Source organism: Onychostruthus taczanowskii, unplaced genomic scaffold (genome assembly GCF_017590055.1).
Source record: "Onychostruthus taczanowskii isolate IOZ18803 unplaced genomic scaffold, ASM1759005v1 scaffold15, whole genome shotgun sequence".
NCBI lineage: Eukaryota > Metazoa > Chordata > Aves > Passeriformes > Passeridae > Onychostruthus > Onychostruthus taczanowskii.
In genome coordinates this window covers 6,194,553-6,209,713 of record NW_024498685.1, presented here as the reverse complement: position 1 = coordinate 6,209,713, position 15,161 = coordinate 6,194,553, and the positions used below count along the sequence as shown (strand labels likewise).

At 40.1% G+C, this 15,161-nt stretch overlaps 1 protein-coding gene across 1 annotated transcript; it reads left to right on the top strand.

Moving 5' to 3' along the window:
* Positions 1-9: 9 nt before the first annotated feature.
* Positions 10-13,642, top strand: MRPS35 (mitochondrial ribosomal protein S35). Its single transcript, XM_041398841.1, has 8 exons — positions 10-220; positions 1,656-1,699; positions 2,558-2,725; positions 3,117-3,177; positions 4,140-4,279; positions 4,685-4,794; positions 5,262-5,331; positions 13,189-13,642. Exons 1-8 carry the CDS (start codon positions 31-33, stop codon positions 13,459-13,461), a joined length of 1,056 nt encoding a protein of 351 aa, XP_041254775.1. The 5' UTR covers positions 10-30; the 3' UTR covers positions 13,462-13,642.
* The last annotated feature ends 1,519 nt before the right edge of the window (positions 13,643-15,161 follow it).

The window sequence follows — 15,161 nt, the reverse complement described above, 5'->3', positions numbered from 1 at the left end:
GGGCCGCGGGAGGAGCGCGGCGGGGCCGGGATGGCGGCGTGGGCCGGGCGGTGCTGCCGGGCCGGGCTGAGCTGCGGGACTCTGCTGTCCCAGGCTGTGCTGTCCCAGGCTGTGCTGTCCCGCGCCGCCGGCGGGGCCCCAGCCACGCCTCGCTGGGGACGCGCCGCTTTTTCGTCGGCGCCCGCGGTGAGCGGCAGGGAAGGGCCGCAGCCTCGGGAAGGTGAGCGCGGGGTGCCCGGGGCGGTCGGGCTGCACGGCCGGCATGGCCGCAGCGGAGCGGGGCCTGTGTTTGGTTGTTCCCGGGGGAATTTCATCGCTGTGTGTACTCCTGGGAAGCCTTTGGTGTCGTGCCTGGCCAATGCCAATGGGAGCGGTGGGTCTGTGTTTTCCCAGCCTTTTCCCCGTGGGCATCTGGAGCACGCCAGGTCGCTGAAAGCGCCTCTCGGTGATGTCCGGTGACGCTGTAGTAGCTAAAGGTGTCATGTCCTGGCCTGAAATTACAGATGTTTGTAACAGAAATAGTAAAGTTGTTGTGACGTGTGAAAGTACCATGAAAAAGGTAGGTCGAGGGATGAAGGAATATTGAATATTATCTGTTGGAGCGCCCTGAACGGATGTACCGTGGGTTTAAGATTTTAATAGCAAGAAAAGGATGAAGAGACATGAAGGTCTCAGGTAAGGGAAACAAATAACTTGTGAAATCTGCAAGTTTTTATGGGGTAGGGTTGTAAGACATGTGAATGGTATAAAGAAGAACCCAAACATCCCTTCTTAAATCTCAGTCATTGTTTTATGCTAACTATGTACAATGGATAAAACCTCTGAATTCAAACCAGAGACTTGAAAATAAATGTCATCAGGCTCACCTTTGTATGTCTGAGGCCACATTATATTCTGGTGTGTTTTTTGGACAGTGGGGTTTCAAAGTGTTTTAGTTTGAGGAGGAGGAGAGAATGAAGACAGACAGGCATGCAAAGATCAGTGTTTGGTTTGAAAATCCAGTGGTATTTGGTGACTTAATGCATCCCTAGGGATCCCTCGCCACAGTTCCAGGTGAAATCAGTGAGCTATAAAGTAGAGGCAGGAGAAACCCAGACCTGAAATGGAGTAAATTCTTTCACTTCCAATTCCACTTTCTCTGGAACTGCCCAGTGCGCAGGATCAAGTATCCCCCCACCCCCAGTTCTAGAAGAGAAGCAACCCAATGTCCAAACTGTTCATGCAGGGGTTAGTTGTGCTGCAGAGTGGCACAGAAGAGGGTGTGAAGCTGTGCTGTCACAAGGAAAGGGTAGAGCCATGGCACTCTCCTTTTGGAAGTAGGAACTCTGAAATTTATCCATCTTGTACTGCTGGTGGAGAGGGATATGTGACTGCTGTGTGGGAAAGAGGAAAGGGAGCACAGGAATGAAGGCAAAAGTGTCCTTCATTTTTGTCCTCCAAGTTCTTTTTTATCTTATTTTTTACAAAATTAATTGGTAATCTTAAGTTTTGAGTATCTGATCTTCCCCTTCTTCCATGTAAAGATTGGGGAGTATTACTGGATACTGCAACAAAAACATACAGAATTATGCTACAGTTTTTGCTCCCAAAACTATAGAATAATTTATTTTAAAAATATGTTTTTGTTAATCTCTTTTTTTTTCCCCTTCTTTCAGGTTCAGTAAGGAGAAGAGGCAGGACACCACAGTTTGTAAGATCAGTAAGTACTGAAATTTACAGGTAACTCAGGTGTTTGGGAAAGTTTTCTAAGCTGTGTGTTGTGTCAGTTTGCCCAGCAGCCCCTTCTGCAGTCACATCCTGGTGAACCAATCCCCTGGGACCATTCCAGGCCAGCACCTGCCTTCTGCAATCTTTTCAGTCTATGTTATCAAAAATATAGCACTAAGCTGATGGTTAACTTGCACTGGCACCATGTAGTGCAGGTCTGAAAAGTAACTTAAAGTTTCATTTCCAGTAATCCAGACATGTCAGTGTTGTTTTCAGACTTGACTTTACAGGATTTGTGGTGCTTGCTTTCTGGCATAAAGCTTCTCTTTTTCTAAGAGCATTTGACTGAAATGATGGTCAGTTTTTGGAGGGTATAAGCTGTTTCTGCAATATACTGATACATTGTCCCTACACTGGAATTTCTGTGTCAAGAAAATTCAGCATTATTAATTGTGAACTATTCCACACCTACAGAATTCCAGAATTTTAGAACTCACTGTGTTGTCCCCCACCACATGTTCAGGCCCTTTAGGAAGTACATTTTGCAAATCTGTATTGGTTTGATTCCTCCTCCTGATTTATCCCAAGGCAGGAAGATGGCAAGTTCTTGTTCCTAAGCATCTCTGCCATCGAATGCAGTGGAAGATTGGGAGAGGCCTGGCAGCTAAGATGGAAAAGACTTTCTGCTAAAAATTCCTCTACAAATCAGCACTAACTTTGGCTGTAAATGTGTCTTGAAATGTCCAGCTGTGGGAATTGGTTCTTGAAATCATTGTTTGATATGTTGCTCCTACTTTGTCTTATATCCTCTGTATCTCCTGTCCCACCTGTCCCCTTTTCCGTTGATCAGGCTGCACCCCCCAGGACGGAGAGGATGGCTGTGGATCAGGACTGGAGCAGTGTGTATCCAACAGCAGCTGCCTTCAAGCCTGCCTCTGTGCCTCTCCCAATCCGAATGGGTTACCCAGTGAAGAGAGGAGTGCCTCCACCAAAAGAAGGCAACTTAGAGCTTATCAAGGTAAAACATGTACCATGGCTGGGGGGTCACTTTGAAAGTCACTGTTCACTAAGGCTGCACTGCTTTGATTGGAATATTTGTCATGGAGACTCCTTTCTGCTGTTAAGTCACATAATCCTCTCAAGTTTCTAAGTGGTAACAAATATAAAGTTAATTAACAAGTGAATGATATCAGGAGACTTTTTAGGATGATCCATGCCTGTGACTTTTTCACAGAGTTAAGTCTTTCCCTAAATCAGACTTGAGAAGAGTCTGCTTAAATGAATATTTCCTTAAGTATTTTATATTGCTTTAGCAAATGTGAGAAGTGTAATCAGATTTCAGTAATGCCCATTTATTCTGATCAGACAAAAAGCTGTTATTTTGGTAACTCTTAATGTGTCTGTTTCAGATCCCCAATTTTTTGCATCTTACTCCTCCTGCAATTAAGAAGCACTGTGCAGCTCTTAAAGGTGAGGGGGGGGCGGGGTTTGAGGGGTTTTTTATTTTTTTGTTTGTTTAGTTGGTTGGTTTTTTCTTTTTAAACCATCTCTGGAAGTTTTCAGTCAAAGCAAGATGTAACTGTGTGTGATGGAGGTGAGGCATGGTACACTTGTGGAGCTGGTTATTCAGCTGGCTGTGGCTGGTACTGTGTCCTTTCCTGCTGCTGCCAGGAGTCATCCAGGTGGTAGCAGATAAGTCTCAGGAGGTTGTCAGCACAAGAGTAAGACTGAAATGTTAATTTTGCACGAGACCTTGCTTGAACTGATGAGTTGATAGTTCAGTGCTTTACTGAAGGTGAGTGACGAATGTGACTCAGTTCTCAGAGAACTCTGTCATTGAACAGCCTTCAGTCACTAGCCATTATGGGCTGCATTTAATGACCAAAGAGCTATTAATATGAGACCCTCTGTGAGAGCAGGGTCTGCTGGGGAGATACAGGATCTACTGGAGACCAGGAGCATCCTTCCACCCAGCAAACCTGTGAGGGGAACCTGATGGACTCAGGCTGGAAGGCTGTGTTGTGATGAGGGTGGTGAGACACTGGAAGAGCTTGCCCGGTGAGCCTGTGGATACCCCATCCTGGAAGTGTTCAAGCTCAGCTTGGACAGGGCTTTGAGCAGCTGGATCTAGTAAAAAATCCCCATAGCAAGAGAGTCACTTCCAACCCAAACCCTTCTGTGATCCAGTTTGGCAGTTGTATCCTGTAGTGCTGTGTCCTGTTTTGGGGAAGCCAGTACAAAGAGAGACATGACAATACGGAAAACAGCAGAAACACTGCTGTTACCTAAATGAGTATGCTTTCTAAGACTAGTACTTTTAAAAACATACATTGCAATACATTTGAAAGAAAAAAAACACCCAGCCAAATATACTAGAGGTATAGGTATATAATATACAGCTATTATTCAGAGTGTTTTTCTCTATTGTACAGATTTCTGCACTGAATGGCCAAGTGCTCTGGACAGTGATGAGAAATGTGAACAGCATTTTCCCATTGAAATTGAAACAGTAGATTACGTTTCTTCAGGCACTTCTATTCGGAATCCCAAAGCAAGGGTGGTGACCTTAAGAGTAAGTAGTAGTTTTGGTAAACAGCCTTTGTTTCAAACCCCTAAATGCTTGGCTTTCTTTTCCAAACATGGAAGTGTGATCTTCTGTAAGGAAATGAGAGAAATGGAGGGAATTCAAAATCACACACAAGTGAGTATGTCTTTGTGTTCCTGACCAAATCTGTCCATTCATATTCACTGGTCTTGGGACTTGTAAGGCGATGTGGGGATGCTGTGCATGTATATATTGTTTGAATACTCACATTATTCTTGCCTTATATTAGTACTTCAACGTGATACAATCCGAAGAAATTCTGCAAATGTATCCTAATAGCTCTCCTTGATAGATCTGCCTGTCTCAAGTACTTCCAGAGTTCAGAGTTCGGATTTTCCAAGGAATTAAAGTTGTTTTGTCCTTTTCTTGAAGGTTAAACTTTCTAACCTGAATTTGGATGACCATGCAAAGAAGAAGCTCATTAAGCTCGTGGGAGAGCGGTACTGTCAGGAGACAGATGTGCTCACAATTACAACAGACAGGTGAGCTGCCAGAAGGAAACAAAAATATTGTAGCAATGCCCACAGCTGAGAAAGGACTGGGTGTCTTCCAGTAATACCAGTTATTTCCTTGGTGAATTATTATAATCTAAGGTGAAAATGGGACTTAATTAACACTACTCCTGTTATTAACTGTTAAAAACATGTTTTGAAAGATTTCATACTTAATGTATGTTGGATTCCACTTTGGCACAGGGGGCAAAGAAGTTTCTGATGTCTCCAGAAGATTTTTAAATCCTTGGATATTGTGTATTTTCCTGCTGCCTTGCAGCTGCCCATTCTTGTGTGTTCTTATTACTCAAGCTGCCATGATGTTATTCTTGGTTGTGTGCAACTGAGAAGTACACAGGAATCAACCACTCGTTTCCTAAGATTCCCTACATTACACAGTAGAAAATATGATGGTAGGTTTTAACCTTTTATTCAGAGAAATGTTTCTGCATTTCCAGGTGTCCCTTAAGAAGACAGAACTATGATTACGGCATGCACCTGCTCACAGTTCTGTACCACGAATCCTGGGTAAGCAGTTGTGCATGGACTCTCTAAATGTGCTCTCTGCCATATTTTGAAGTAAATGACCTTACAAGAGAGCATTTTGCAGGATTCCAGACTACTGTCTGTTGATTAGAATATGTCTTTTCTTGGGCTTTTCCTGGGCTGCAGTAAACCATGGCTGTCATTTGGAAGTGTTCTTCTTCTTAAATGCTCTCTCACATACCTTGTCTCAAGCTGATTGCTTTTCTGAGCTCCCTCTTGCTCAGAAAAGGGGCAGAATTCCCACTTTCTGACTACAGATGTTCCTTTCACAGGGAATTCTTCACACTTGTCTCCTATATTTTTGTGGTTGTGTTGTTGCCCTTCAACGATTTTACAGGCATTTTTTAGATAAAACAATTGAGCAGTCTGAAATGAAATTTTTGTTGTTGGAAATCCATAGTAATGTTTTGGATGACTGAACTTTGTTCAAATGTCCCATGTCACTATCCCATTGTTTGAGACAGACAAAGCCTTCATCATCTCCATATGTCACTCTTACAGAAGTTGTACCTTATCCACTGCTAAAACTCATACTTACAGTTGTCAGTTGTTCTAGAGCAGGAAATGTCTGTATTTATCATTTTTTATGAATTGTTCTTGATTTTGATCACTGCAGTGCTGATGTTAAGAACATCCTAAGGAGGATGAGATATATTTCCCCTTCAGTGGTAGCTGCCTTGAAGGATAATTTTGTAATTGTAAAGTGCATCAATTGAATCGGTGGTGAAAGATAACATTTGCTGTAGATTTCAAGTACACATGGATGTTTTTCTCCCCAACAGCATAACATTGCATTACAAATCTTAAATGAATGGCAGACTAGTTTCCAGTATTAAGCAATGACAAGAGAGCTAGACAGTGCTCACTTTAATAACTTCAGACAAACACCACGGCTGTGCTGGGCTCCAGCTTTAATTAGTGCTGGCAGACAGGGCTATGCAATATTGATATGGGAGTGTTCAGTGTGTGTTGAATATGCACAAGTCTCTTGCACTTTTATTACCTTTCATCCTCCACGTTAATATTTGATGAGTTCATCAATCAGTTGTAATTGTCTTTGATTCCCATGAAAAGTTAATGGTTTCCTGAGACATGGGTTTTTATTTTGTGGGACATGTTTTATTTTGTGGCATGGTTTTTTCCCCCCGATCAAGGATAATGCCTTTTAATAACTTGCTGAAAGGTAGTTTAGATCCATTTTGTAAACCATGAGCAAACAGTGTGTGGTTTATTTTCATTTACATGAACTTTAATGTTGGAGGGGGACAGACAGGGCCTGGCCTTTCATTTAGGCAGAAACATCAGTCCTGTTTGCAGAACTAATTATAGGATTTGGTGACTTTCCCAGCAGAGTAGTGCCACACTGCTAATGCATGTGGCTGATGGAATTGAATCAAAAGATGAGGGCAGTGTTCTATTCTTGCTGAGTGAAGGAAAGCTGGATCCATGTAACTTCTGCCCTCAAGCCTGAAAACTTTGCCCATGATCTCTTTAAATGTGGCAGAACTCCTATGATTTATGTAATATCTGGATTACTGCATTTTGTAAATGGGGAGCATGCATAGGGGGAAATGTTATATGCAGAGATACATCAGGAAATGGAATTTCAAGTGTAATTTTGTTTTAGTTGCCAGCGATGCATCGTCCTTTTATTACAGTTACAAATGCAGTATCAGATCCGTGAGCATTTATTTTAAAATAGTCTTAAAAATCTTCAAAACCTAAGAATGTTCATTTATTTTCTCATTCTAAAATACTTGGAGGTGTTTTGCTTCCTGTTTAATAGTTGTCTGGTTATTAATCAGATATTTATGTTTTATTAACTTTCAGAATGTATTAATTAGATGGCTGACTTGGTCCAGTTAGTAACAATTTAATTTCTCTTCTTTCAACTTCTTCTGTGATTCCTTTCAAATTATCCCCCAGGATTGTGCCTGGATTGAATTAATCAGTGAAAGAGTGAGCTACATTGATGGATTATTAATCAGCAGCTTAACCAATCGTATTCTTTTGCTGCCTTCAAGTGCTGGTACTGCTTGATTGCTGTAACATCACTCCACACCTGGATGTATGTTTATGGTACAAGTGATTTTTAAAGAGTTAGAGTTTGCTGCCCTCGAGTGGTTGAAAGGATCATGGATGGATTTCTTCACACAGTTTGGGTTAATTGTTTATCACTCAAAAATCCAATTCTGTCAGGAGTTGAAAGCAGGAGTGAGAAGCAAATGCAGCACAAAGTCAATTTTCCAGTAAGGAAAAACATTAGGAGTAATTAAATTTTTATTTCTCCTATTCCATGTGGTGTTTCAGCATACACAGAATGAAGGAGAGCAAAGGATCTTGATTCAGCCATGTTAATCTGGGATCTTGACAGATTACTAAAAAGTTGTCTTGGATTTTCTGTTCTCCACTATTTCTTACAGTAAGAAACAGAGAGGTGAGGGAAGGTAAAAAATGAAGAATGGGCAGGCAGCATGGCACTGGAGGCTTAACTAAAATTTATCAACCCTGCAGCTGTACAGCTGTGATTGAATTTCAGGGGAACTACTTTTGCATTTCTTTGTAGAGCTTACAGTGGCAAGGCACTGGTGGGATGCAGTGTCTGTGTTTGCATGCTGAATGGGTATTTTTACATGGCCACTGATGATAACACTCAAATCCATCATACAGCTTTTCTTTAGGCTTCATCTTCATTTTTTCCAACTACAATAATTTTAAGCCATTCCAAATAAACATAATTTTTACCACTTCAGGTCGTGCCAGTAATACTTGGTAACAGCAGAATTTTGCAGTTTTATAGTTTATTACCTTGTAATTCAGCCTAATCGTGCCAGTAATACTTGGTAACAGCAGAATTTTGCAGTTTTATAGTGGGAGTTTACCTTGTAATTCAGCCTACAATATGTGGTAAGGATATGAGTCCACTGTTGAAACCTAAGCAGGTCTCTGGCTGCTTAGGATTCCAAAGTTCATGTTAGGAACACTCAGGATGTTATGACATGGGGGTTGTAGAGTTGCAGTGGCAGGTGGAGGAGGCACTCAAGTCTTGCTGAAGCTCCCTGGGCACCTTTAGTATCGCTGAGGACGTTCAGGGTGAAGCTCCTGACTTGGGGACCTTAGAACAGTGAAGGGTGATGTAATTGTGCCCTCCCCACCTAGAACAGGCTTCTCTCTCAGTGTGGTTTAAGTAATGCAGACTGAGTCTGAAGTGAGGCTGGTCTCTAAATGTTGGAATATGTCCTTTATTTTGAACCATGGATTCCATTGCATGCTCACCAGAGTCCTCATCAGTAGTTGGGAACCAGAAAAGGTAAAGCTAAAGTGGCTTTATCCATATTCTCTGAGTTCAAACATTTAAAATCAAAGAAGGGACGTTTCCTGACAGGAAATGTGTATTCTAGTAGAAGAAGGTTACACTTTTTTTTGGTAACTTTTGGGACAAAAAAAGATGAGCATTCCGGCAAAATTTTGAATTAGGAATTGTCTTTGTAATATTTCTGGCTGTAGTAAGTTTTTTGCAATATCTTATGCTTAAGCTCCATGTTTCTTGTTGCTGGAGGAACAAGGCTCCTTTTTGATGCATAAGTACAGTTTTTGAGGCTGTTGGTTTTTCAGTCTGTGTTGGAGTCAAACAAAGTCTCGTGGGGCATAGGCATTAATAAACTGAACAGAAAATCATCAGACTTGGATTTTTAATATCACTGATCTCTCTTGATGAGATCAAAATCTTATCTGGTCAGCCTTCCAAAAACAAAGTGAGGTACATAAATACCTTACAAATGACCCTTTCAGAAACCTGGATTTTCCAGAAAATGCATGCAGCTACTCCAGGCTAGAGAAATTAGATATTGTCCTTAGTTTTGAAAGAGACTGATGGCAACTTTCCTGAGTTAGTTACAGAGCCAAAGACTAAACTTGAGAGCATCATTAATTATGGGAGCATCTCTTGTGTGGTATTAGTCTTTGGGGCAGAGTTCTGTTTTTATTTCTCTGCTTGTTCTCCTTTTGTGTTACACGTTTGTACCTCACTGAATTTTTATCCTCATAGTTTCTCTTGATTTTTCCTTGACCCTCTAGAGGTCCTGCCTGTCCTGTGCCATTGCTGTGTCCTAGAAAATACAGTTCTGCTTGTTCAGAAGAATGGATTTTAACTTATTCCACATCACCAAGTAATTATAATCTCTGTATCCAATCTCATATGATACAAATAGGTTTTGCCTTTCTACAAATTTCTGTTGATATTTCTAAGCTGTTAATTAAATAGTACAGATCAAAGTGTATTATATCCAAAGAGATAAGCACATAATTGTTTTGGCAACTCCTCTTAGGATTGAAGGTTCACAGTGACTTGGAAAATAGCTGTCATTTATTAGCTGAAAATCTACGATTATTGTACCACACAGAGAATGCTTTATTTCAATGCAATACAAAGATATAGGTGTATTTATTCCAGGCTATACAGAGTTTGAAATTTGACTTGGCATTTAAGGAACTTTTCTTCCCCTCAAAAATAATCCTTTTAAAATACCTAGTCTTTGCTAAACAGCATTAAATATTTCACTGTTCAAACCATTGACAAGAAAATTAACCAACATGAGTTGTGTTTTTAATTGCCTTCAGGATTTCTATGTGCCATAGAGAAATTTTAGTTAAAATGTTTTTCCCAAAAGGAAGATCAGGGAACTGAAAATTTTAAGCCTCTGTATCACTACAGTAACAAAACTGTGCAAATTGAACAGGCAGAAAAAACCCCAAGCACGCTGATGGTGAAATGCCTGCTTAAGAGATCCCAAATTCTTTCCTTTCCTTCTGCACTTCAAGGTACCATATAAAGTGAAGCCTTTTGTTAATGGCTTACATGTAAAAAGGAACTTCACTGTTCAAAGTCTACTTTAGCATTCATACTCTTTCAGAATTCAGATTAAGCACTGTAAAGACTTGTAAATCTCCCAAAATACTGGTTTAAACTGTAGCATAAAAGATTTGCTTAGAAACAAAGACTTACTATGTTTATGGCATTGAAAAAAATAATTCTTTATCTTTGCATTAGGAAGTGAAAAAGTAGCCCTTTATGCCTCTTTAGTCATAGGTTTAGATCTTTGACTTTATATGGAAAATTGTTTTCTGGTGTTTTGGTTTGGGGTATTTTTAGTCTTATTTTAAGTAGTTTTAAGAGGAAAAGGTTGAAAGTATCAGCTGAGTGCATCTTTAGCCAAGCTGGATAATACTGAGATTCTGTCTTATGTGTGATAGAATGAGGGAAACCATTTTTAGTGAATTCTTCTTTTTAACCTGGTTCACAAAGTGTGGGTTCTAGGAAAATGTTACACAATATCACACTTGGATTCCACTTCTCACAGTTTTATTCTCATTTTTAAGACTGCAGTTTTAAAACGGGTGAACAGTTTTTAACATGTTCACTAATGTGTTAAATCTGTAGGGGACAAAAATAATTCAACTAATAAAATTTGAATGATAAAGACCTGATTTTTGAACTTTATTTAATTGTCCTTATTAGTTTTATTCATAACAGTTTAAACTGAGGCTGCAACATGTGTGACATTTCCACTGTGCGGGCTTCATGGTGCTTGTCTACCTAGAGTATGTTTCCAATTGCCTGTGTAATTCTACAATCACTTTTCTTTTGCAGTAAATTCTGTTGAAAAGGTATCAAAGTTTTAGTGGATACAGTTTGCAAAAACCAATGGATTTGGAAATCTCCCCCTACTGTGAAATCCCTTCCTGCCTTCCCCCTCACCTCCCACCACACAGTCAAGATTTTATTTTAAAATCCATGTTGACATTATCATTCTGCTGCGAAAGATCCCAAGAAAGAAATACTCAACAGTTGCTTTAAAATCTTGCTTTGTAATGCTCACAAGAGGTAGGGAAATCTTAATATGTTTATCTGCATGCATCTCCAGAATCCTGTGAGTTGCTGTGTACAGAGAAGGATATTCCTGAAGAGATAAATGTAATACTGTCATTGGTCCTTGTCTCTGCTGTGACTTAGAGGTGTTTAAAAGCCTCACAGGGGTCTTTTGTTTGAACTTCAGACATGAGTTTGGTCCAGGGAGTGACCAGCAGTGATACCCATATTCCCTTACTCCTGAGAAACCCTATCCCTGTGAGAGAGCCTTTGGCTTGAAAATTCTGTTGGAGTTCAGGGGAAAGAATGTCTTGGATAGCCACTCTGCAGATAGCCAGGGGATGTGTAAAGCAGGATGATGCTGTTAATTTAAAACTTTAAATCCCTACCCTGGATTGCAGGGTTTGTCAAACAGACAAGGAACACTTCACTGTGCCTGCTTGTTCCATTAATGTTTCAGCAGTACAGGGCTACAGGATGTCCTTTTGTTCCTGTTTTTCCCCTCCAGAAATTGAGTGAGGTCCTTTTACTCCTGTTCTTTATTGTGTCCAGGGTTTAATGTCAGTCATGTGAACCTCTGAGCAATGTGAATTGCTGCTTCTGACTAAACATTTGGATTCTGACTCAAAAGACAAGAGATGCCATTTACCAGGTGCAGTTGGGAAAGTGTTTTAAATTCAGGTAGAGGAATCCAAGCACACAAGAGTTGCAGGGTGAAAAAAAATCTTGGGGCTTAATTAAAGGTTGTTGATGCTTAGTGGAAAGAGTAACCTTTAAATAAACAAATGAAAAACAATACCAACGCACACACCCCACCATACCTCCTTCCCAGAAAAGAAACAGCAAACAAAACCTACCCTGAACAATAACAAAAAAACTCTCCTCCCCTGACTTGCAAGATGTTTGTTTGGTTCTGCATAGCACAGCTAAAAATTTACCGAAGAGCCCTTTGTGGCAAGTTATTTTAGAAAAGCCAAAATTGGTGTGATGTAAAGGCTTTACTATAAGGTTTCTTTGAATATATTTCCAGAGAAATGCAAGTTTAATTTAGGCATGATTTTATAAGAATTGTAAAAAAAAACATGAATAGCAAAACTAAACCCAAAATACTTCAAATTGTGATTCTTACATAGGTGACGTAATAGAAAGATATGACATATTGGTTACATCAGTAAAGTACTAAATAATATTATAAACACTCAAACATACAGCCTGCAATATATAAAAATGCAAATATATCACTGAAGCATCTGTATTTATCAAAGTACAGTAAAAAATAGCAGGTTGCACAACATTTGAAATATTCCTTAAAGATTCTTTCAAGGCCTGCTGGAGAGATGTTGAAAGACAGAATTGATACAGAAGAAGTGTATTTACAGGCACTGGGATGGTATCTTCTGTCAGTGCCCTACTTCTGATCCTGTCAAACTTTGCAGCACTGATTAAATAAAGATCAGCACCTATCTGTGGATAGAGATTCTGTTGAGCAATGTATTTTGCAGGAAGAAGAAATATATTTGTGGGTGGTGCTTTTCTTTGTGAATCACATCATGGGTTACTCGTTAGGCACTGCCTCACTTTCCCACCAGCCAGTGTAGCCAGACCAGAACCCTCTGCTAGGGACACAATAGCTGGGTGGCTGCTTCCAGAACTGCAGTGGTGAGGGCTCTTTAAAATTACTACTTTTGCAAGGTTTTTAGTTATCATTATGTACAGTCCATAAGCTTTTTCTCCCACTGTGACTCAGCCAGTTGTATCTGCCAGATACAGAAAGAACCTGATGAGTGGGAGAAAGGAGTTCATCCTGCTCATACAGGCTTGAGTTACAAGCCTTGCACTCTAGAGGAGGAAATACCTTCCACCATGAATGCAGTTTTTAAAGGAAAACGCTATGAGAGATCAATTTCTTCAAATTATTGTTGCTTTGTCTCAGTCCAGGGTAGTTTTTAAGGTTGTGCATTTTCTTTCAGAAAACTGAGAAGTGGGAGAGTGAGAAGTCTGAGGAAGACATGGAAGAGTATATCTGGGAAAACAGTCGCTCTCAGAAAAATGCCTTGCACACACTGCTTCGAATAAAAGCCTCAGAGAATGTCAGTAATGTCACTAAGGAGGAGCTGCTGGCATCTGAAGTGGTTAAGAATTACAGAAACTCGGTCATTGCGCTTAAAAATGAAGGTGAAACAGAAAGTAACATGGCTCAGTACAAGGAATCTGTGAAGAAATTACTGAATATACAAGCATGAGAAGAGCAGATCTGCAGGTACACCTGATCATTACAGGCATGTTCAACTACTGTGTTAGTATTTCTAATTATATGGATGTATAATTATTCAGAACTTGAGCCAAAAACTGAAACTTGACTATGAGTTAAGTCCTGTCCATGAATCTTGTCCTTTGAATAAAGTATGTTTGGATTCATATTGGTAACTTGAATGTTTTATTCTGTGTTCTGTTAGCATGGTCAGTCCCCTGCTTAATCACATTCTGATTTCTCACACTTCTTTGGGCATTTAACCTAGAGCAACAATGTCAAAACTAATGAAATTAGAGAATACTTCCAGTTCCACTAATTAAAAGTCTGAAAATTAGGAGCTTTAAATGCTTTTCAAATGCCATTCAGATTTTTGCCTATGTATAAAATGAGGATAATGTTGCCTAAGAGTCTGATTTGGAGAGGTGTTGAAACACTCTGGACCAAGTTGAATTTCTTAGTTATTGTGAGGGCAAACAAATATTCCATGTAAAAGCACCTGTCTCTAAAATAAGGTGGAAAATGGAATGATAGTGGGAAGGTGAACTGGCAGTTGTTGAGAACATCCCAGAGTACCTGGGACAAGAAGAATTATAAGAGTTGGTGAGGTGAGTTTGTAACTAAAAAGGAATGGACTGAGCCTTGTTACCCTCAGGCCTTCTCTCTTGAATGTACCCAGTCTTTTCAAGGAAAGAACAAAGTTTGTAGCATCCTATGTAGCACAAAGAAAGGGTTATATGGATGATTATCTTAGATTTGATAATTTGTAATTGAAAGAAATGGATTTAAAACTCTGGAGTCACAATTTTATTGCCTTCTCATGATTAAGAAAAAAAAAACAACCCTACCAAACCTTGAAAGGACATAAATAAATCTTGCTTTTATTCTACCTTCGTGGCTTAGTAAGATTTCAACTTAGAGAGAAAGTCATTCTCTAGAAGGGGCAGAGGGAGTTAAGGATTCTGCACACCTATAAAAGAGCTGCCCATGCCAGCAGCTCATTGAGCAGAAACAGTATAAGAATAAAGACATTGAAAGCTGAGGGGAATTGATTCCTGCAGTGTTCTGTGTGCTGGATTCACTCCCTGCTAGGATTCCTCACTGTGTGCTCTGTGTGTACATAGCCAAGGAGTGCATCTGTTCCCACTGCCAAAACACTGTCAGTTTAGGAAGGATTCTTCTTAGGTCAGGATTGTTTTCATATGGTGAGAGACTGAGTTTAATGCAGCATTTTAATTCCTGTGAGAATTTGCCAGAGCTGTACTAAGACTGAAAATGTTTGTTCTGTAATCCCAATTTTGCACTGACTGACCTGGTTCTTTAGTAGTCCTTCCTTTTGGATGTGTATTAATGTAAAATTTTAGCAGAAGCTTGATATGGGGAAAGTTTCAGCTGTTATCAGGTTGCTGCTTTATCCAGGGACCATGAGGGTAATGTTTAAAATTCCCATTTGAAATGGGAACATCTGTGTAATTCCAAATCTTCTCTGTACAGCCATGAAACCAAAACAACTGAGGAAGTAAGTGCAGTTTGACTCAAGAGAGTGGTGCCTGAAGTTGTGCCTGGCTCTGTTCCAGAGGCAGTTTGGTTCTAATATGTGCACAGGAGAAATCTGTTTCCTTAATTAGCTTTGTCAGTGCCTGCACAAGGGCTGCCCTAGGAGCCAGCCTGGGGAGCCAGTGGTGTGTACAA